Source organism: Gasterosteus aculeatus, chromosome 10 (assembly GCF_964276395.1).
Source record: "Gasterosteus aculeatus chromosome 10, fGasAcu3.hap1.1, whole genome shotgun sequence".
Taxonomy (NCBI): Eukaryota; Metazoa; Chordata; class Actinopteri; order Perciformes; family Gasterosteidae; genus Gasterosteus; species Gasterosteus aculeatus.
Window position 1 is genome coordinate 9,469,571 of NC_135697.1, and position 22,306 is coordinate 9,491,876.

The 22,306-nt window shown below is 43.8% G+C and overlaps 1 protein-coding gene across 9 annotated transcripts in view; it reads right to left on the minus strand.

Moving 5' to 3' along the window:
• The window catches only part of ripor2 (RHO family interacting cell polarization regulator 2), a 43,847-nt gene extending 26,638 nt beyond the window's left edge, over positions 1 to 17,209 (minus strand). For 5 of the 9 annotated variants that reach the window (XM_078081569.1, XM_040189716.2, XM_040189713.2 and 2 more), the window contains exon 1: positions 13,821 to 17,209. In XM_078081569.1, coding sequence (XP_077937695.1) covers positions 13,821 to 13,899 — 79 coding nt within the window. In that variant the 5' untranslated portion in view covers positions 13,900 to 17,209. Of the gene's footprint in view, positions 1 to 4,402; positions 4,681 to 13,820 lie in introns of those variants that run through there. The other 4 variants (XM_078081570.1, XM_078081567.1, XM_040189715.2 and 1 more) reach the window with 2 other exon arrangements.
• Between the last annotated feature and the right edge of the window lie 5,097 nt (positions 17,210 to 22,306).

Consider the following 22,306-nt stretch of genomic DNA (forward strand, 5'->3'; position numbering starts at 1 on the left):
GGAACTGGATGTGTCGCACAACATTATTGTTGTGCTCATGCTGGCAAACAAAGAAACAGACATAAAACCATCATGACACACAAACGTGAACCAATAGTGCTTCTTCCAGCTGCTGGCAGCTTCAGAGGGAGCAGCAAATAGCAAAACAGACAGATTATCAGCTTAAGACCCTAAAACGCTTACGGCAATCATAACACCACCACGGCGCCCCGCTGCTCCAACCAGAGGAGAGTGCGGCCCAGTGTGCCAAATATCATGTGTCTCACATCACGTCAATTGTAGATTTGCAATGTGGTGCATAAGTGTTCCTTCACAGCACAATAACACAGCTGGTAAGGGAATTAATGGGGAACACCCCCACACACACCTTCACAAATACACACACATACACACAAAGAATGCCCAGCTGATCTGCTCAGAGACAACGGGGGAGGAGGGGGAGGCTGGGTTCAAACCATAAATTCTTCGTCTGTATCCAGGGGGAGAGATGGGAGGGAGGGGTGCACAGATGGGAAGCGACTGTAAGAAACAGAGGAAGGGAGGGAAAATGATGGAAATAATAAAGTACTAAAAGATGGAGAAACCCAGAGTGGATCAGCAGTCATTCACAATGACGGGTGTGTCGCGCGCCCACACACACACACACACACACAAGTCGGAAACTCATTAGCACATCAGCAGCACATCACTTTTCCGTTTATCAGTTTTCATCCATAATAGCAGCGAACTCATGCACACCCTTACACATGTGTGTTGCAGCGTACACACACACACACACACACACACACACACACACACACACACACACACACACACACACACACACACACACACACACACACACACACACACACACACACACACACACACACACACACACACACACACACACACACACACGTCTGAGCCACAGCTTGTGGTTTAGCAGCACTGACCTCAGTAACTATTCTATAGAACCACGCTCACTGATACACAGCTGAGAGCGTCTGTAGAAAAAGAGAAAGACATGTGAAGCAGGACGAGCAGCTCCAGGAGGCTTTCGGCTATGGAGGCTGAACGATAAGGTCGGCATGGCGACAAGCTAACAATGACAAAGCTGACCTGATGACGTTAAGCAGGTCGGATGTCTAGAATCTTTGCCGTTTTTAGTTAAACTTCAGTTTAACTTCGGTGTTAGCATGCTTACATTAGCATAGAGCAGAGGCTAAAAAGAATGACCACGAATGTCCGTACAACCAGCATCTTCTTTCCCGTCTGGCCTCCCTCTCCTTCCCCTCCCTGCACATACCACTGAACCCCAGTGGAACAACCACAACCCACCTATTTGACAAAAGAAAATCCCCCCGCACATAAAATACCTCCCACCCCCACGAGGAGGCTGTGACCGTAGAGCAGGACGGGCCGGGACAGGCGAGCAAGGCCAGACCACCATTTAGAGACCGGATAACCTCTGATGCGGAGCAGACGCGAGGGCTTCTTTATCAGAGCTGGTGTCACTAAACCACAATCTAAACGGAGGATTGTCAGTTAACTCCTGCATGGGAGGACTCACTTTGCACCAACAAACACCAATTGCACTCTGCAAACCAGAGAGGAGGAAAAAAGTTAACAAGGCGGTTTCTAAAAATAATACTAATTCGAATGCACTGTGACGGACATATCAACACGGCGTCTCCTGTATCTGTGAACAGAAGGAAACTATTTACCAAAAAGCAAATAGGCAAAAAGTACCATTAAAGTTTCACTCGAGCACTAGAACAAATCAATTTCTTGCCAGTTCCGCTAAAGCAGCTTAAAGCAGAGTTCAATTTGGATCTCTGGATCATAGAAACTCTGTAGGAGACTTGAGATAAATTTAGGATTTTTTTTATTGTCATTTAACGCACACAGTGCATCCCACTGAAATATAAAACATTCAAGAGCCGCCTCACGAAAATGAATATCAGCTGTGAAAACTTAAAAAGGAGGCACTCCTCGTGTGAGAATGTAAGGCTACGTTTCCCCTTAAAAGCACACATTTAATCCCAGATGGAAACACATATGTACGTTCATACAGCTCATGCTGCCCACATACACACACGCAGATAGGCAATATTCCCAAGACGTGAAAGTGGGTGTTCTTGCAGAAAGGAAAAGGTCAAGTGCCCCGTGTGTGACAGGTCAACAGACTTAAAAAGGATTAAAGTCATCACCGTGGCTGCCAGCACAATGCACACACATCCGGGTCATATTTCTTCTACTTCCTCTGGTTTCTCGTTTAAATTGCCTTCATAGTCTGCTTCTATTGAATTAGCTGTGTGAGACGGCCAAAGAGGGAAGTCCATAGCGATGGCAATACAGGAAAAGGTGACGATCGCCCAAGTCGTTATGATGAGATAGAGGACCAAAGATATTTGAAAACCCCACCTTCTAATCTCTTTTATCCTAATGTTCTGTCATTTTATGGACAATTCATCAGAAAAGTAATTGGGAGTTTTATTGAAAACAAAAATATTCCATGATGTGATTCCTTAAAATCACATTCAAGTCACATCAACATTTGCAGTGTTGTGTTTTAGCAGTTAGGGGAGAAAAACAACCAACAAAACAATCAAGCCGCCTCTGATTTTTTTTCCAAACCACACAGTCAAAATTCGTTTTAATGAGACTTTGGAGAGAAAGCGGAGGAAACGTGTGTGTGTGTGTGTGTGTGTGTGTGTGTGTGTGTGTGTGTGTGTGTGTGCGCGCGCGCGCTTGTCCCTGCATGAGTGGAGACTGAGAAAGTGAAAGGACGGCGTGAGAGTGAAAAGGGAGAAGAAAGAAGGCTGAGACGGAGGGAGCAGATGCGGTGAATGAAAAGCCGGCTGGGCCAAAGTAGCGGGAAGGTGAGCGGCGTCTGGGAACAGACGCAGACTCTTGCATCCTCGCAGCCGCTCTCTCGGCTCGGCACAAGCGCGCCACCCCCTCGTCTGCAGACCCCTTTTCAAACAGCTTAGCCATGGCCCGAACTGGCTGGCAGGGAAGCAAAGCACTTCCACTTAACCATATCAAAGTCAGTCTGGCACAACTCTGAAAGGGAAACGAAACCCTTTTTTCTCTCAGAATCATCACGAGCAGCTGAGGGAAATCCTCACGGCAAGCTGGATGCTTATTCTGGTGGAAGAGTTTTGTGTTGGAACTTCTGGCCTTGTGATAGCTTTGACAAATGGTCTCTTTTGATCCATTTGGAGGACATATGGCTGAAAAGACTCCGCAGCTCAGTTGGCACACTCTAAAATAGGACAGGATTTTAAATATCAAGGAAGTATCACTTGTCCCTGGGTACGTGGGGCGTTTTAAAAGCCCCAGAATCAAGTTATTTGCAGATCATCTGGCTGGATATTTCTCCTAACAGAACACTCAAGGCTGCTCGCTTTGCAAACAGATTTCTTTCAGCAATGCTGCTCTGGTTCAACTGGCGGATCCACTGTGGGTGGTATCAGGTACATGACAAAAGACTGATACCCTTTGACCTCCATCCTCAACAAAACTGGAAGGGCATTTTTTCTAAATCACTGACCTAATTCTCTGTCCCTGTCATCGGAAAAGTACCCAACATAATGCACAGATGCTCATGTGAGCGTTATAACTCTAACCCTCTATTTTAATTTGGTTTATTATGTCCCCCGAGAAAACGCAAAGCAACTTCAGGGCCCGACGCTGCTCTTTAAAGAATCATTTGTCAAAAGGAGTGACACACAGATCAAAGAAAAACACATTGCCTTGGAATCGCTCCAACTGTCCAAGTCACACATTTACAATTTTGGCAAATGTTTTACATTGAGTTTTTCAATTGGAAGTACAAAAAAAAAATTAACCTATTTCAACTGACTGGGCACAATATTGATACTATTACTACTACAATATTGAAATCGGCATACAAGACCAGTTTTTGTCTTAGTGGATATCCACATATCACATCACATAAGTATCATTTCCTGAACTAACTGGGCTGCTTGTTTGTCTCTCCAAACTTTCATCCACATTACTGACGATTATTTATGAACAATATATTGTCGTGTCAATACGTTGTTAAAATGGCATTGGTCAACCCTACAATATTGATATTGAGATATTTGATAAAAAAAAATGATCACGATCGATTCATTTTGGGCCATGATCAGTTTCAAACCAGATACTCTCTGGAACTCTCCAGATACTCATGTGATTATAACTCGACTTGTCGGTGCTTTATGTGGATTCTTCCTCCATGTGTTTATGGTGAACTCGTGTGTCGCTGTGATCCACTAACCTACTGCCCCCGAGGAAAAGCCTTTCTGCCCACATCTGAGAGATTTATTATAAAAACGAGTCCCACTCGAGCCAGTGGGATGTTTTTAGTATTATTGCGGTTGCAGGTGGGCAATGATTCAACTTAACTTACGTCTGGAAAAACTTCACGAGCGGCTCCTCAGTGGCGTCTCGGCCCGTCTACCTGCGCCTCTCCATCCATGCGCATAAGTGAAATAAGAAAGTGCGCCGCTTCTCTCAACACGCTTCGCTCCTACACGCGATGCCGATTTTTTTTTAAAAGAAAGAAAAAAAAAGAAATCTCCCACGAAATGAATCAGCTGCCCGGAGGAGCGACGGCTGGTCGACGTTTTTGTTCCCCGGTTTACTCGGTGCAGCCGCCGTCCGGAGCAAACAGTGAACCCCCCCCACACATTCCAGTTTATCAGCGCGGCGCTCCGCCTAAAGGACGGCGAGCCAATCAGAAGCGGAGGATGTCACAGGGAGGGCGGGGCCAGACTGTTGCAAGACCCCCAACTCTCCATTGTGTGTGTGTGTGTGTGTGTGTGTGTGTGTGTGTGTGTGTGTGTGTGTGTGTGTGTGTGTGTGTGTGTGTGTGTGTGTGTGTGTGTGTAAAATTGGTGAATCAAATTTGGAGTACGGTCTGTCTGTTTCTCTTTGTCTGCTGTGTGTCTGTCTGATTAAATCAAAGGAAACGTAACGGTTTACATTTTGGCGCAGGAACACTGCCAGATAGGCGATGACATATAACAAACAAGAACGTGTCCATGTCCAATCTGCAGTGTGCGGTGTAGCCAATGGAAACATTTTTCTAACGTACATCATTTGGAGGTGTTTACCCTCCCTGATTACCCTTTTTTTAGTTTAGTTTATTCGGTATTCATAACAGGTATAATAGATTCTAGATAATAGCTTCTGGCAATCACTGTGATTGGTGTGAAAAGATAACCCAATAAAAACTAACACAAACCTCTAATCAGCTGTCAATTAGAGAGCGTTAACGGCAAGACAGACCTCAAACCCTATTTTTGGTCCAAAATATAAAGGGTATTTCTACACACTCCTACGGAACATTGTAGTCTGTGTTACCGGCATTAGCTGGTTATCTCTCTCTCTCTCTCTCTCTCTCTCTCTCCCTCTCGGGGTGAATCCAGACCCGAGCACCAGATTTAACCAGCTGTCACCTTATGAACTGTCTGAAACATTTATCTTTGCCCTTGTATACACGGACGGCAGTGAGGCCTTTTCGGGAGAGAGAGACCTGATACCATTTCAGCCCTGTGGGTTTGAATTTAGACCTTTCATGTGCGCTTGGACATTAAATCAGACTTTAAAGCACTGGGCGGCAAGACCGGCCTCTATCCGCATGTGAAAGAGGCTGGTTGTTTTCTTACCGGTGCATGAAGGAAGTTTGATTTGTCCTGGTAAATATATTGGCAGGTTGTAAAAATAATGGTGTGATTATCTGTGATTACACAGCTTTACAACCACGGCTTTTTCAAAATTGCCTCTCCAATCTGTTTCCCTCAAGTGGGCTTATTGCTTTTCCCCGGACAAATAGAATTACGTGGAAGGGAACCATGAAAAACACAAACGTCTCCATCTTTGGGAGCTTACAAACAGGTTGAAGCTCAAGTGCTGCTATTTGAGGACTGAGGGAAAACACATTTCTGTAGGGTTACTTTTCTTTTTTTTTTAGTGACTTGGCGGGAGCGGCCCCTGCCAGCATAATTGCCCTCCTTAAGTGGATACGTTGTTCTGCTGAGGCCGTACAAATGCAATTCAGCTCGCCCCTCACGAAGCAGAGGCGGCAGAAAATGGCATGTCTCTTTTCATCCATCAGTAAGGATTTAATAATGACTCGTTAGTAAACTCAAAGGGAAGGTTCAGAGATTTCTCACCTCTGATCTGGCTTTTTGATGTGAGTTCATACTGGGCAAGAAAAGGTGTTTAATGGTACCATTAAATCCCTTGTCTTTAAGCTAAGCTAACTGGCTCTTGGCTGTAGACCTTATACTATAACAAAGGGGAAAGTAGCATTAATTATCTCGTCCTCTCAAATGCAAATAAGCGCGTTGTGCCCTTTAACCCACGCCTTCCTTCTAAGTATGCAGCAGCTTCACTCATCCTGCACATGAGTGAAACTGACACACTGACAAATTATTTCAGTCACACACCTCCATCAAACTGACCTCATATAGACCTTTTCTGTTTAAGAAACTGGGGCTCTTGGTCCAAAATTAAACGTTCTTTGGCAACATACTTCAAATGTAGAACATGTAGAGCCACCAGCCTACATCCTACATTCCTCTGTACATTTTATTATGAAATGCTGGGTAACACATTAAAAGAGCTCTGCATGGTTTCCATAAGCCCCTCAGCTGGCGCTATCACGCACACACAGACACACACAAACATTCTTGCTCACACACCCAGACACACCCCTCTCTCCCCCTCTCTCTCTCTCTCTTTCTCCCTCTCTCCCTCCTCGGCTCTCAGCTGCCAAACAGCGCGGCCTGTAATTATGGCTGTCATCAACAGCCCCTGACTAGCGGCTATATATACTGAAGACCCAGCGTGCACAGGCACGTAACCTGACACACAGAAAGAGAACACCAAACACACACTAACACGTGCGCGCAGATACATAACCGCATATTCATAGCAGTTGTCAATCAAAATCCCAGAAACAGGTAATTTAGCATCAGGCTAATTGGCTCTAATCCTTTCAAGAATTCAAGATCCACTTTGACTCACATGTATCAGCAACAAAATAAAACTGTATTGTATCAATTCAAGACTCTAATGTCAGCAACTTGAATTGTGCAGCTTTCCTTTTAACACACAGTCCACAAAAATAATATATATATACTGTAATATTCAACTATATAACATCTTCTTTATTATTTTGGAGTCACTTTACTCTAAAACACTGTGGATTCCCATTGTCCTTAAAACTACAAAAATACTTTTATTGTCATGTTAAGACTTTATCCAAATGCTCTCTCACCTTAGCCATAACTTTATATGGGTGCATATATATATATATATATATATATATATATATATATATATATATATATATATATATATATATATATATATATGACAACATTTACCATATATATATGACTACATCTAACCCCTGAAACAGGGTGAGTAAGAGAGGTCAGGTGACTGGAGGGCAGGAAGGTCAAATCAAAGTTTATTTGTGTGTGTGTGTGTGCGTGTGTGTGTGTGTGTGTGTGTGTGTGTGTGTGTGTGTGTGTGTGTGTGTGCCACTCAAGCATTTTAGAGGAAAATGCTGTCTACTCTCTGGCTAGCGGCCCTGTTTCGAGTGAATCATTATTGGACTTCCTAAACTTGTAGAGGCCAAACTTGAAGCTAAATTCTGAAGTTGTCGACGTAGAAACACTGTTTACCGTATGTGTGCTGCATTGCTTCTTAAATTGTGAATCTAAAGCTGTGATATGTCTGCAAAACCTGCGGTGTCTCTCTTCTGCAGTGAAGCAACAAAAGGCTGCATGGCGGCACGCATTTGGTCTGTAATGACAAGTTGCCTGTTGCACATGGAGCTTCTGTCCAGTGGAGCTCGGTGCTGCAGGTCTGCAGACTGCAGGTGGCTGCCAACAACATGAGCCCACCAGTGACCTCACAAAGCAAATAAGTGCAACGCAGCATAGAATATTACAAATTATTTTGTTATCAACATTTTTCTCCCTGACTACTTCTATATTTTGAAGCAGAATTACTTATTATGGATCAATTGTTTCAAAGAGGTATTGTTTGCTTGTGATAAAACATCCATGGAGAACAATCCTACGCTGCAGTCCCCCGTTAGCTGCCCTACGTTTTATAGCATAATTTTACTAGTTTTCAGGGGTGAAAATGTCAGCTTTGATTTGCCATTTTATAATTTACAAAAAATAATAATACACCTGTGCAAAAAAGGACCAAAACTTGATCTCCATCCAGGTTAAACTTCTGTAAAGCGTCATGGGTGGTCTGTTACATGTCATGTCTTTTGACAGAATTACCTCTTTGTGTGAAAAGTTCCAACCACCAAGTGTAAACCTTGCAGGCCCAGTGTTAACTGCAGCACAGTAGTGTCATAGAAACCACAGTGGAAAGGTCAACAGTACAGTAAAAAATACCATGTGAGATCCAAACAACATGTAGAACTGAGACATGGTTATATTTATGGCTGAGACAATAAAAGAAAGATTCATGCCCTCATCTGGCTTACTGATAGTTGCATCATTTAAATTCATCTTCAGTCCCACTATGAGGACAATGCTTTCCTCTCTTGTAGCCATCCTGTTTATTCCTGCTCTCCTCTTTCTGTGAAAACTGCAGAACATAAAAATGATTTGAGTATGTTGGAAAAAAGTAGGTCAGTGGAGCCAAACTGTCAGAAGCACAAAGAGGGCGATGCGGAGTGGTAATATTCCAGCTACAGTCGCTCCGCCTCAGGTCAGAGCTGCTAACACGAAGTGGTCACTGACACACAAACTACAGTGATGTCTTGTTCTTCAGTGTTGTACAGCCGCGGACAGAGAGGACATCTATGGCCAGACCGTGGAAGTGTATGTGTGGGTGGACAGTCAGTGTGTGCACGATGAGCATGGCGGATAATGACTGGGAGCAAGAGGAGCGGGTCAGTTGATGTGCGTGTGCATTTGTGTGCAAGGAGATCAAGTCAGCTAAAGATCATTTTACAACTTCCAGCAGTGACCCCTTTTATTCTAACGCAGCATTTATGTCTTCTGCAGATCAGACATGCACTTACAACAAAGAAAAATATCACCCACAAAATTTGACATTGTCTCAGGAACATTGGTGAGATTTAGTTTTTGTCAGGCGGGGAATGTGCATTAAGTCTGTTTTGAACCTGACATATTAATGTAACTTGTATAGTCTTATATTTATGTAGTATTAGTATAGTATTATGAATGACCGTTATGTTCAGAAATATAAGGGTTTTCACCTTTGAAAAATATGATTTATTAGAAAGTATCCAAAACGAATCTAAAATGGATGTTGAAGTATTATTGTGGTTGAAAATAAAACAAAAAGCTAAATTAAAGTGTACATTTTTCCAATGATTATGGCATGTTATTGAAAGTTTAATTTCTTGTGGAAAGCAATTTAAAATCTTTCCAGTTTAAATTGTTGAACAGCACTCAAAATATTCTAATATGTAACCAAAAGCAGTGAAAAAACACAGATCCGATGCTTTTAATAACAGCGTGTTCGTGTTTTTCTTGTACTGTATCTCGCTATATAAATATCAAACCGTCGGATCAGATGCTTAGTAGATGTATCTCCTCCTCTCTCCTGCGCCTTGCTGGGCACCATGTGGGCTCACAGGGGGGATACGGGTTCCTGGGGTTTGGCTCACAAGGCAAAAACAGACAAGACTCAGGGAGAAATGGATTTGTGAAATCTGACCTGCCTTCTAGTCTTGCAGGCTTCTCCGTGCACTCTGTATGTCACACTAATGCCTGGTGCGAGTGTGTGTGGTGGGGGTGTGTCCTCCGCTTCACCCTCCGGGCGAGCGCGGAAAGCCTACACCCCAGAAGCTGGATTGATTTCATGTCATCGGCCTGAAAACATAACGAGAGCTCATGCAAAGGTGAGATACATTTGTAATAAACGTGTGCATGAATACAATTAACTACAGATGTGATGATGTGGTTACACATACAAACCTTTGGTTTTAACACCCAATCAATTTAATGAGGTCTGTTTCTTTAGCATGATCATTTCAAGATACGTGTGTCAGTTACTGTTAATAAATAAAGGTAAACCCTCAGCTTGTTGACTGAAGTAGAATCACTTTGAGTCAAACCGGTCGGTTGCCAAGCAGCATGTACGACTAGTTATTTAGGAATAGCTCCACAAGCATCTACCACTTAACAAGAAAGACATTTTCACCCAATTCACACTCGGTCTCATCTATGAGTCCAGATAAGAGCTACTTGATTTCTTTAGCGACCCAAATAGGATTTTATGCGACCCACCTGAGGGTCCCAACTTGGGAATCATTGAGTAAATGTGTGTGGCTGAATTTAAGCCTGTAAGATACCTTTTATTTGTTTTTTTTGTCTTGGATTACTGGGGGATTGCTGCCCTATCATCACTCATTCCAAATAAAGCTCTTGAAACCTGAGACAACGAGAAATTAGGTGTTTTTGACATTCCTCCTTTTAAACAGTCCTGCATGTTGTGTCATGCCTTTACTGCAGTATGTGTTCCCTCCTTAAATATCAGGTGTTGTTTGGATGAGAACTTTAAAGAAAAGCCCTTAAGGCTTAAAGTCAAAGGTGAAAACACGACTTCAAAGCTTTGACCCCTCTCAGGTTACACTCCGTATTATCTAAATGACATCATCGGAATTTAGAAGTCCGTGGAGAGAAATTGGCTAAATAGAAAACTATTCCAAAAATTAGAAACAGGCTAAAACAAACAAACAATAGCTGTTATTATTGGTCTCACCATGTAATTGGTCGTCGGTGGAGGAGGGAAGACGAGGGAAGAACCAGAGACAAGACTAAACATTTCTGCATCATAAACTCTTCACCAAGTCACAGCTGTGTTAAACGATGGGGACGTAGTTCAGTTCCAATGCCCAGTAGCTACATGCAACATATTTAAAGTCAAAGGGAGAGTTATTTCCTATTTGTTTCCTGAGCGTAAGTGTAGCTCCGGGTGCTTTCTAAGACTTCCAGGAGTTTGTGACTGAGAGCAGGCTTGTCGTGCTTCCTGACCTGACCCAGTCAGTCAAACACAAGTTTATTTGGACAGCAAACATTCATCAATCTCATACTCAACTTTATTTTTACTGCCGTTAAAGCCCACGCTGCTGCAGCTTCCCACCTCTCTGAGACACACAACTCTTGTCTACTTTGCTTGCGCCGTTTGTCACTCCGCTGCAAACCTCATGAGTGGAGCAGCATAGCAAAACAGCCCCTTTGAGCGACTCGTAAGGAGGAAGAAGGAGCTAAAGAGGCCGTTGTGTTTATTTCCGTCTCAATAAAGCTGCTCTTTTACTGATATCATTTTTTTATTTTGTGTTGGGGTTTTTTTTGGTGGCTGCGCGTATGTGTCCAGTGTGATAAGAAGGGACGAAAGCAGACTTGTGTTTGTGTTAACGTGTGTGTAAAACCTCTCTACGGTTCTTCCTGTAGGTTTTTTAGATTAGATCTGAACGAGTCATTCAGGTCAGGTGGAAATTGGCGATGAGGTGATTTTGCAGAGACTTTCTCGCAATAAACCTTTTGGGTTGCGTGTCAGCTATAACAATATCAAGTACAAGACTAAATCACTCGCACAGGCCCCGTGAGACATAATCTGTTGGAACAAGTGGCTCTTGTTTGAGGTCCGAGGTTCCTACTGACCAAAGTTAACTATCTTTCTGGTAATTCACAAGAGCTGAACTGGACCCACTGTGTGTGACTGAGGAGGAGAGGCAGGGAATGTGTGGCAGGAAGTGCCCCTGTGGCTGTATCAGCTCTGTTCAGGCGCTCTGACATCTCTGCCAAAAGGAGGGCTCCATAATTCAGTTTGCAGCGCAGGAGCAAAAGGAACGACAAGGTAGAGAAACAAGAGTAACCGTGGCATCTCTAACCTGTTGTCTCTGGGCAGGCAGAGATGACAGCAAAGGCACCGTATACACTCCCTCTTTATTACTGTAACTTTGAGGCCAGTGCCATGTTTAGGTTGTACACAAAGTGACAGAGAGAGCGGCGTTACCTACGTTCCCCTTTGCCGCTTGTCTTCTATTTTATAGCGTGCATTTTACAGCTCTTCATGCGCTGCGCACTCCATCTAAAGTAGCATCAAATGACAAAAGGTCAGTGCTTAGATGGATGGATAGCCGTGTTCTCATATCGATGGTGTCATTGACACCATATGACGCACCACATAAATTCATCCAGGGAAATATATCAACTGTTGTATTAGTTTGCAGAACATTTTTGTATTAAAAGTACTGAATGAATTTGGCGGTCTTCACATATTGTTAATTTTCATTAACTGTGACTTTCAACATTCCTTTCAGCCCTGTTTATACCGGATACCATGCTAACAGGCTACATGCCTGTACTTCCCAGTTCGTATCCCTAGTTTGGGAATAACGTCACACAAGATTGTTGTAAAGTTCCATACCCCACTATTAAAGCGAAATTCATTCAAAACTGGATTCTATTTTTGTTGGTAATAAATCTCAAAGATTTTCAAACCAAATGACAAAACAACATGTTTTACCAGAAAAGTAGCCCAGTGGAAACACATTTGCATTCAGCTCCACTGAGAATGAAAAGCATCATTTTCATCACTAATCCCGAGAGCTAATTGGAACATAAAACATAAGCGATCCATATTCTGCAACCTTCAGCTGTGTCTGTGAACAAACACGGCCGCCACATGAAGCCGTGCGCTGTGATTGGATGGTTGGCTGCAGAGAGTCAGCTGGCTGCGTACCTCCTGGCTGTGTTGTTCAGAGGAAACGTCACATTACCATCGGTGCATCTCAGTCAGAAGTGGGTCAGTGGAGGCGTTAACATACTTTACACACCAAATGATGCGATAAGTGGGAATATTCTGCTGCTCACTGTCCACTAATCATAAGCTCAGCTGCAGCGGAGCAATGTATTCAAATCTATAAATATATTAGTCGGGCTGCATTTAAACACGCCAGCTGAGTTGCGCTGAGCAACTGAGAAGTTGTATTCAAATTAGTTTAATCGGCAATTTTGCAACCATGTGTGAGGTTCACCAAAAGCTTTACACTTTATAATAAACAATGAGTGACATTATAAGCTCTCAGTGGTCATGTATGACGCATTGTTAACCATAAGACTTTATCAACACTCCTGGTCCTATTATTGTTTGACATAACATTGAGCAGTCTTCAATTATTGTTCAACCTGACCGCAAATTCTCCCCTTTTCATCAGTTCCTGTGGTAACTGACCTGCTCATCACGCTCCCAGGACACAGCTGAATGTAGGTTATGATTACAGCAGGCCTATGATAAAAAAAAGGACGGTGGTGCATAACGCTTGCTTAAAAACATCTGCCCGTTATACAAAGACACCCACACTGCGGAGGGCATGGCTGAACTCGGCTTTCTAAAAAGGGTAAAAGTTGAAAAATCAATAAACAAACTCTGCGCGGAACTCCTTTGAAAACATACGGCCTCGAGCTCTCACAGATCCAGATTCATTTCAATGAATAATTATAGCAATTATGTAACCACTGTTTGGCCATATGTTTTTTTTCATCTTCCTCTTAATAGAAATATTTTAGGTGGTAACCTTTTAAGCACCAGCGGGTATGAGAGCCGTGCCCAAAACAACCCCACCTACACAGCTGACGAGATCCCTCTGGCCCACACTTTACTTTTGCCCTCCTCTTAACCCTGATCACGACAACACAAGACACAAACCGACCGGCGTGACTCTCGGGCGCCCGCCGCGGCCCTGCAGCCCACCCGCACACCCACGCCCCGGCTTTCAGACCTCACAGCTGACCCTCGGCAAGCCTTACCGTCCTGGAAGAAGACATCCTCGGCTTCATCGCGCATCACCTCATCCAGGTCATCCTCCGCAATGTCGGCCATGGCCATCACTATTCCTCTTCTCCTCCCGCCCCCTCGTCTCCCTCGGCTCGCTGGTCGGAGCTTGGGAAGGACAACAAATCGACGCCGGCTTGGCCCCTTCGCTTCGCGCAAAACAGTCCGATCACCAGCTGGCTCCTCGCTCCAGCAGCAGAAGACTGGGACTGAGCGGAGATTCAGCTCTCTGCTGGAGTATGTGTGTGAGTGTGTGCGTGTGCGTGTGAGTGTTTAAGTGCAAGGTGAAGAGGGCGTGTGGGTGTGTGGGTGAGAGAGAGTACTCAAAGCGACCTTCACTAAGTTTCAGCAACGCTGCCGATTTCATAATATCCTGTGCAAAGCTGAAGTGAGAGTGTGCTGCTCTGAGAGCACTTGTAGGAGTAAGTGTGCGCATGTGCGTGTGTGTGTGTGTGTTGGTGGGGGGGCGGCGGTCGGTGGATGGTCCATATGCACAGTATGGCGCTCCGAGATGAGTCAGTTTGAGAGGCTAGTGATTAACAGGTATAATTAGATTGTGTAATTTGACACGACAGGGTCACACGAAAAGGGTGTGAAAGTGTGTGTGTGTGTGTGTGTGTGTGTGTGTGTGTGTGTGTGTGTGTGTGTGTGTGTGTGTGTGTGTGTGTGTGTGTTTGTGTGTGCAACGTGGCGCGTGAGATGCGTCTCCACTTGTCATTCCTTCACAGCTCACTAGGAATCATGGGACCACACTGATTGCTCTCTCTATTTTTTCACTTGGCCCACATCGAGGGGGCCTCAGCAGAGCTGATAACGTCTGCTGTTGCTGGAAGCCTCCATGGTACCGATCGGGACGCAGCGAATAAACACACACACACACCTGCTCACAAGAAGACTGATTCAGACCGTGGGAGGCTTTGCCTGTTCCTCTTCTGAACGCATACAGTTCAAAGTTCACCTTTTTAACAACCGCGCAGGTTGTGTGATGCCAACTGCTGCCGTTCTAAAGATATTTTGTCATCCTTCTTAGAGGGGGAGAAAAAGAGGCAGAGGCCTGGGTGAAGGGAGCAAGAGGCGAGGAGAGAAGATTCCCAAAGAAGTCTTTCACCCGCCGTTTCCTGTGACTCGCACATTAGTCCGTGGGAATTATCAGTTAGAGTTCAGCGTCCCTTAAGTAGGACATTATTTACTCCTCCATCACTGTAGACCCAGGCCCGTTGTGTTGTGGGACATTATGCTGACATCAAGAACTTTACACATGTAGCTTTCCTATCCGCCACCTTAAACATGCTCACCGGCCTTCGTATTTGATATCTGGGCCGTCTGGGGTGACATCTAGTTGGAATGTCGAATATACTACTGCACAGCAGAGTAGCTTTATAACAGGTATCCCAAGCCGCCAGTCTTCTGTGCAGTTTTGATAGGATGTGCAGTGCAATCATCTTATGGTGATCTGGACGTCACACCGGGTCGGTCTACACTGTGCAGTTTCTCTGACTCACACCCCATTTTCACAAACCAGTTCCAAACCAAAATAGAAACTAGGCCTTAAGTCAATTCATTATCACTTTTCCTTCAGGCTTCCTCTCCCCCGCCACCGCCTCCCTTTAAGGCCGAAGCTCAGGGGAACGAACCTGGACACAAACTCATTTTCACTGAGGCTTCTCCAGAGCATCCAGATGCAGTACATCTGTCAGACTGCTGGAAGAACTTGGGACTGAAAGTTGATTTGTGAATACAAATGTACAGGATGGGAGGATTTCTCATTTTCTTGAGGTCGTTGAGGAGGATGTGACCTTGGCTGAGTCTGTTAAATCTTTAGCATGTCATTCTGCGCTTTTGCAGTTTAACACCAACTGTCACTGCTGAGCTGAAAAAGTGCTTTCGATCAGAAGTGAGAAGCCCCATTTCAAAAAGCTACTGATTTGATCAGTGATAATATTGATTTGGTATTGTTAATTCAGTTTCAAAGACTCTGAGGTGAACATTTGTTCATACTGCGTGTAGTAAACAGATTTAGCCAAATGGTGCAAGAACCTCTGGGTACAGACAGAATGGGAACCACCTTTTAAGGAAAGTAGAAAAAAGTGATATATTTGGGTCTCTAGATAATACCTTCAAATGGTAAAGTGATTCCTGCATTATTGATAAGTAAGTTGTTTGCACTGGGTGCGACACCCTGCTGACAATATCATAAGAAACAACGTTCACAGATTTGGCTAATCCAAAACGAGAGGTGGGTCACAAACATGAGTGTTATGCACCTTAAAATGAAGGAAGGGAAAACTGAAAGGCTATTGGAGCAATTTACAAAGGCAACTGTCCCAGCAGCAACAGGAAATTACGGAAAGTGGTCAAATAAATTGCAGCACAAAAAAATCTATAATCTCAAGGATGCAGAAGAAACATATGAGTAGTTGCAATTAGTGAATTAAGATTTCAATGTTCTGGTGGTTCACATAAGACAGCATTAACATTCTGATACAGTGCTCTGATGTTAGAAACATGGAGAGTCCCTGGTCATGAGACGAGTAAACAGAACTCTGAAGCATGCAAAACAAAGCCGAATGCCTCCTGCAGATCCTTCCCACTCCCATCTGTTCGCTGCTTTAATCATCACATGTTGACTGCTGGTGACTGTATCGTGATTTATGTGCAGAACCCAAAATTATTCACAGCTAACGGGTGCGTGCGGTTATGAAAACTTTAAAATCGGATCAGTCACAGACTTTTAAACAACTCAATTCTTGTTCTCTCCCTCAGCAGACGCGTCTGACTGTGAGCTACTTTGCAGGCACCAGGGCCAGAAAACGGGGTCACTTTTGGGCTGCATTCGCCTCGCTGAATTTTAATGACTGGTGGCATTGTTGCACCAGCAGAGAAAACCCCCTGCTTCAGGAAATGCAAACGCATGCTGCTGGATGCAGACGCACAATGCCACAGACACACACACACACACACGTCTGTATAATAATTCTCAACAATGCAACCAAAACATCGCGCAGACAAACAGACAAGAACACACACACACACACACAGTTGTTACTACGGCATTGCAAAGAGTAGCACAATCAGACCCACTTGGTACAATGGTGTTGTTTGAATGGCTTAAACAAAAGAGCTCTTTGGCATCTGAATCAAGCCAGATGATGAGGATCCCAGGAGGCTGAATAGCCAGCTTCAGCCTCCTACACACTCGCTCCTCCGGCCCTGATGCATCAGTGCACCGCCTTTCACTGTGGACTCAAATATCCGTTATTAGCATGGAAGCCGCTGCTCGTTAAGTATCCGGGCTAATTCTATGGTGCTATCTAATTGGCATGTGCGTAGCCTCTCGCACGGATGCTACAATAGCCGTAAAAAAAAGAAATTGGAGAAGATAATTTTGCTTTGTTTTACCCTCAACTTTTCTGGAGTGGCTGGAGGACTCGTTGAACCACAACATCTCTGCATAAAGCAGAGCAGGAACATTCAGTCAAGTTAACCTTTAGTCAAAATGGAAACTTATAGCTTACATATATTTAAAAAAGAACAGATTCACAACTTGGATTCTATTTCAATAATCCCTCTCTGATTCAATAGTAAAAGCTATTATACAAGTTTGTCAGATCAGTTTGGCGCACTCGCTTGTGTTTGAACTGACTCATGCTTGGAATTGATCAATGTTCACAGCAGGTTATTTATGCTTTCTGGTAGACGCCAGGGACATGAGCTATTCTGCTCACTGGTCACTGAGTTCATCTGCTGGATGCTTATTCTTGGACATTTGGGAGTTTCAGTAACATGGGTTGATTTCAGCACTACAAACTTGGCATCCATCATAACGTTTAAATTCGGTCAAATAAGTAAAGCCTTCAATCTTCATGTTATTGCAACACTATTTCAAGCAGGTTACATGCAATTTGATCTTAATTTTTAACATTTCTCGTGTTGTGAAACATTCATATATATATATATTTTTTTAACTATATACTTTATTTTCATGAGCTGGAAATGAAACAATAACATCTAGTTATATCGTTGAAGCATATTTCTATTTATGACTGCAGAAAATTTTAAAAATGTACACACTCAATTTAAAGAAACAATGAAACTGTGTCAATGAAGAGTGGCACACTCACCCGTCGCACAACAGGTTATTGTTGCAACTCAAAAAGCCAATTCATAAATCCTGTGGAAACTGGATTTTACTTTACTGGAGTAAAGGGAAGTTGAGTAAAAGTGTGTTGTAACAGCATGTCACCCCAGACGGCCCAGATATCAAATACGAAGGCCGGTTAGCATGTTTAAGGTGGCGGATAGGAAAGCTACTGTGTAAAGTTCTTGATGTCAGCATAATGTCCCACAACACAACGGGCCTGGGTCTACAGTGATGGAGGAGTAAATAATGTCCTACTTAAGGGACGCTGAACTCTAACTGATAATTCCCACGGACTAATGTGCGAGTCACAGGGAACGGCGGGTGAAAGACTTCTTTTGGAATCTTCTCTCCTCTTGCTCCCTTCACCCAGGCCTCTTCCTCTTTTTCTCCCCCTCTAAGAAGGATGACAAAATGGGATGATTGTGAAGGAGCGCCCGGTTACCCTGGTTACAATAACGAGGGCATTGCGTTGCAAATCCAATTTGTCATGGCCCTCCCTGGCTCATTTGAGGCGCATGGGTGTGAGTTAGGGTTTGCGTGTGCCACGCTGTGGTTTCATTTGTCTGATGGAGGACGACCGTGACGTCTGTCGTGCACTTAATCGCGCAAGTAGTCGCGCACACTCACCAGGCAGAAACATTGTTTCGACGTCTCTGCAAACTGTTAAAAGTGGAAGAAGCAACAGCCACAATCAGAGATCACAGAGTGGATCTTAAATTCCTTTAGAGCAAGGCAGTTGGTTATAATTACACCTTGAAATTTCACATAAGTGCTGAATTTTAATCTATACTTTTCTTACCAGCATCCACTCAAATTATTTACGCAAACACGAGCAGGACAAGTAAGGCCGTAATTGTTTCAATACACTACCTGGTTTACTGCACAGTAGGAAGGGTGGCGAGATGATAGAAAGTTATTAAGTTAAGTTAATCAAAAGCGGAAACAACCGGCGGCTATACCTACTGTAAGAATGTTGATATATTTTCATCTTCATAGGGTTGTGTGTCCGGCCTCTCCGGTACATTATGATAAAGAATAATCCCAGCAGATGCCTCCTTGCCAGTGTGAAGCCTTCTTCTTTTGTCCTGTCACTAATTTTAATCCTGTGCGCTCTCCCTGTCTCTCCCTGTCGCCTTTGTATTATGTCTTTTTTCGTTGCACAATCAGATCCTTTTCTCTCTGGCTAATTTACTCTTCGCCGTTCCGTCTCTGTCCCGGAGTGCACTGAGGGCATCAGACAATGGCAGCAATACAGCCGCTGGACGCCAGCTGTGCAGACTGGCACCGCGGAGATGTCAGTGCCCATGTTGCGGCTTGATGCTACGGCCTTCACCTGAAGGGAAAAGATAACAGGCGGCCCACAGATTTATATCTGTCCCTTTGTCTCTGACACTCAAGGGTCATTAACACACAAACTGGAGGATGATCACATAGAAACAAAAGTGTTTTAGAAGAAAAAGTGCTTGTTAATGTGTAGATCAGGTATTGATTCATCTATCATTGACTGTTCACTAAACTCCACCCATCAATCCAAATCGGATTATTCTGGCCTTCCCAAAAAACTGTGCCTTCGTGAGCTCTTGAGTGAGCTGTAATCATTAGCATGTCAGACTATCATGCCTACGACAGTACACTTGTAAAGAACTTACATGACACTGCGAAAGGTCTCGTTTATAAAAAGCATGTGCAGGAACAGCTCGCCCACACGATGGAAGCAGGTGCTGGATGCGCTAAACTTAGCATTAGCAAATCTCTCTTTTTTTTTTTTCTTCATCATCCTTTCTTTTTGTAACATTAAAAATATGTTTGAAATGTTCCAACAAATAAGATCAGACGCCAAGCAAGGTTATGTTATGATGAAAGTTGGTAATACTTATGTGCATAATGCGTGTATCATTAATGGCGTTTCTTTTGACTCGATTGTTAATAAACGGATGCCGACTTTTCTACTGTGACCTGCCAGGTAATATTTTCCCACAATAGTATGTATTTAGCAATGAGTTTAGATTCAGATTCTAAGATAAGACGGCTCTTTGTCGGCTACGAGGGAGAAGCTACTTCAGTCTACCTCTGTTGGAAATTGAAGAAGTAGTTTGAAAATAACTATTGTGCATAGCAACGGTAAATTAAAGTCCACTCTTGCTATGGACATAAAACCACTTTATGGTGCATTATTTTGACAGGTAATATCTCCCCACACCTCATTAAATAGCAAAATGCAGGCCTTTTTTTGGACGGGGAGACATTTTCCCAGGGTGGGAGAGTTGCAGCAGGGTGGGGCAGTAGAATGGCAACAACCCTGAAAGCCACAGTTTCCTCTCCCACGCCACTCAGCACATTGCCTTGCTGCTTCATACCGTAGAGCCAACACCTGCCGGCTGCAAGAGGAAGTCAACTTTCAAACTAGAAAAAACAGGCAACTGATGAAATGCACCCAAGATGGACAAAATGACGCAATATTACTGAGCGTTACCTCTGCTGATTCTGTTTGGGCTGCGAGACGTGCGGCATGACACCTACAGTCAAACCCTCGGGTTATAAAGATAAGTGAGCGAGCAGAGGTGGGGTGCATTTAGAGATCGGAATATTAAATATATTCCTTGTGAACCGGAAGGGACAATATCACAACACAGCTTCTGAGAAGTAAGGGTGGGGACGTGGAAGGAAGGTTGGGCAATGGTGTGTAACATAACATGAAGTGCCCTGTTGCAGCTGTATTTTTTGTGCCACAGCAGCCACACAGGGTATCGCAGTCAGGAAGTGGGTGGAGGAACGGTTCCGAGTAGGACGATGACAGAACCGTTTGCTGAAAGTGTGACACGTGTAGCCTTTCTGCCCCGATGGTCGGAGGAAGAAGGGCAGTGGGAGCTGAAACTGTAGTGACAGCTCATCATCACGCACGAGGGAACTTCTAAAAAACAACTAGACGCACCGTGTGTGTGTGTGTGTGTGTGTGTGTGTGTGTGTGTGTGTGTGTGTGTGTGTGTGTGTGTGTGTGTGTTTTCCTGGTGGCTGGAGTAACTCCAGAAGGACGACATCTGCCCTGACTACACATCGGCCCATCTCCCTGGAGTATGTTAATGTTTAGTTACACCGAAAGTACATGACCTATATACATCTGCTCAGATAACAATTTGTTCTGGGGTCTGCATTCTTTTTTTTTTAAAACACTATAAAGCAGCTATTTCAGATATTACATGAAAAAACCCTCGCGTGAAATCATAGAACACATATGTTCGTAAGGGGATGATGATGAGGTTTGTAGCGAAGGCTGAATATGCTTAAGCCATTTACAAAATACGGTAAAAATATGAATATAGGCATTTTATTTCTGTCTTAAGGGGTAGTAAACATCTTGGGGGCTTTAATTTAACATTCCAAATAAGTGTTGATTGCACTATTGTAATAGAATAATAGGATTTTGTTTTCACTTTGCAATTATGTGCCCACGGGTAGTGGGAAAGAATGCTTCATTTATAGCAAGGAAGTGCGTCAACCGACGCAAAAACACAAACATGAACACCTATTGTTTAATTCCACATGCACAGATTTAATTAAAGCACTCTTAAAAACTAAGCAGCAGATGCCAAGGTCCACAGTTTGGTTCGAGCACCAAAAGGTTATGCATCGTACTTTTCTCACAATGCAACCAGTGGCTTCCTTTCATGAAACTGAAGCCGGATCTCATTTAGAAATTTGTGGTCTCTAATAATTACATTTTAGTTGAGCAACGCAGCATTGGAGAGTTGAGTCATGTTTGTCTTTTCGGGTCATCAGCATTTAAATGTTTCTTCTGGGTGGGTCATGGCCGGCATCTTGCACGCACGCACGCACGCACGCACGCACGCACGCACACACACACACACACACACACACACACACACACACACTTATGTTCGACTGGCATCCCTCTGAAGGGAATGGACACTCATGAAAGCCACATCCTGGCCACCATGAAAACCCAGGAGTTCTACTGAGAAGCACAAAGAAGGAACTGTCAACTCGGTCCAAACCCGGTGACATGGGAACCATGAGCTCACTAGCGAGAGCTGCCACACACTCAGAGGATGCCAGATCTACCAGCCTCGGCCTCCAGCTCAGACTTGTTAAAAACCAAAAACGTTGGTGTGTTTGGACAGCAACACATCTGAAGACTTGACACAAGTGATGATTTGGCCAAAACCCAATACATCTTAGGACAAGAATGTGGACACACATTGATGAGGAGACACAGCCAACATGGAGAAATGAAAGAGAACATGTTTTTGTGTAACATTAATATTGTAATACGGAACTCGTTTGTGCTCCTCTGAACAACTT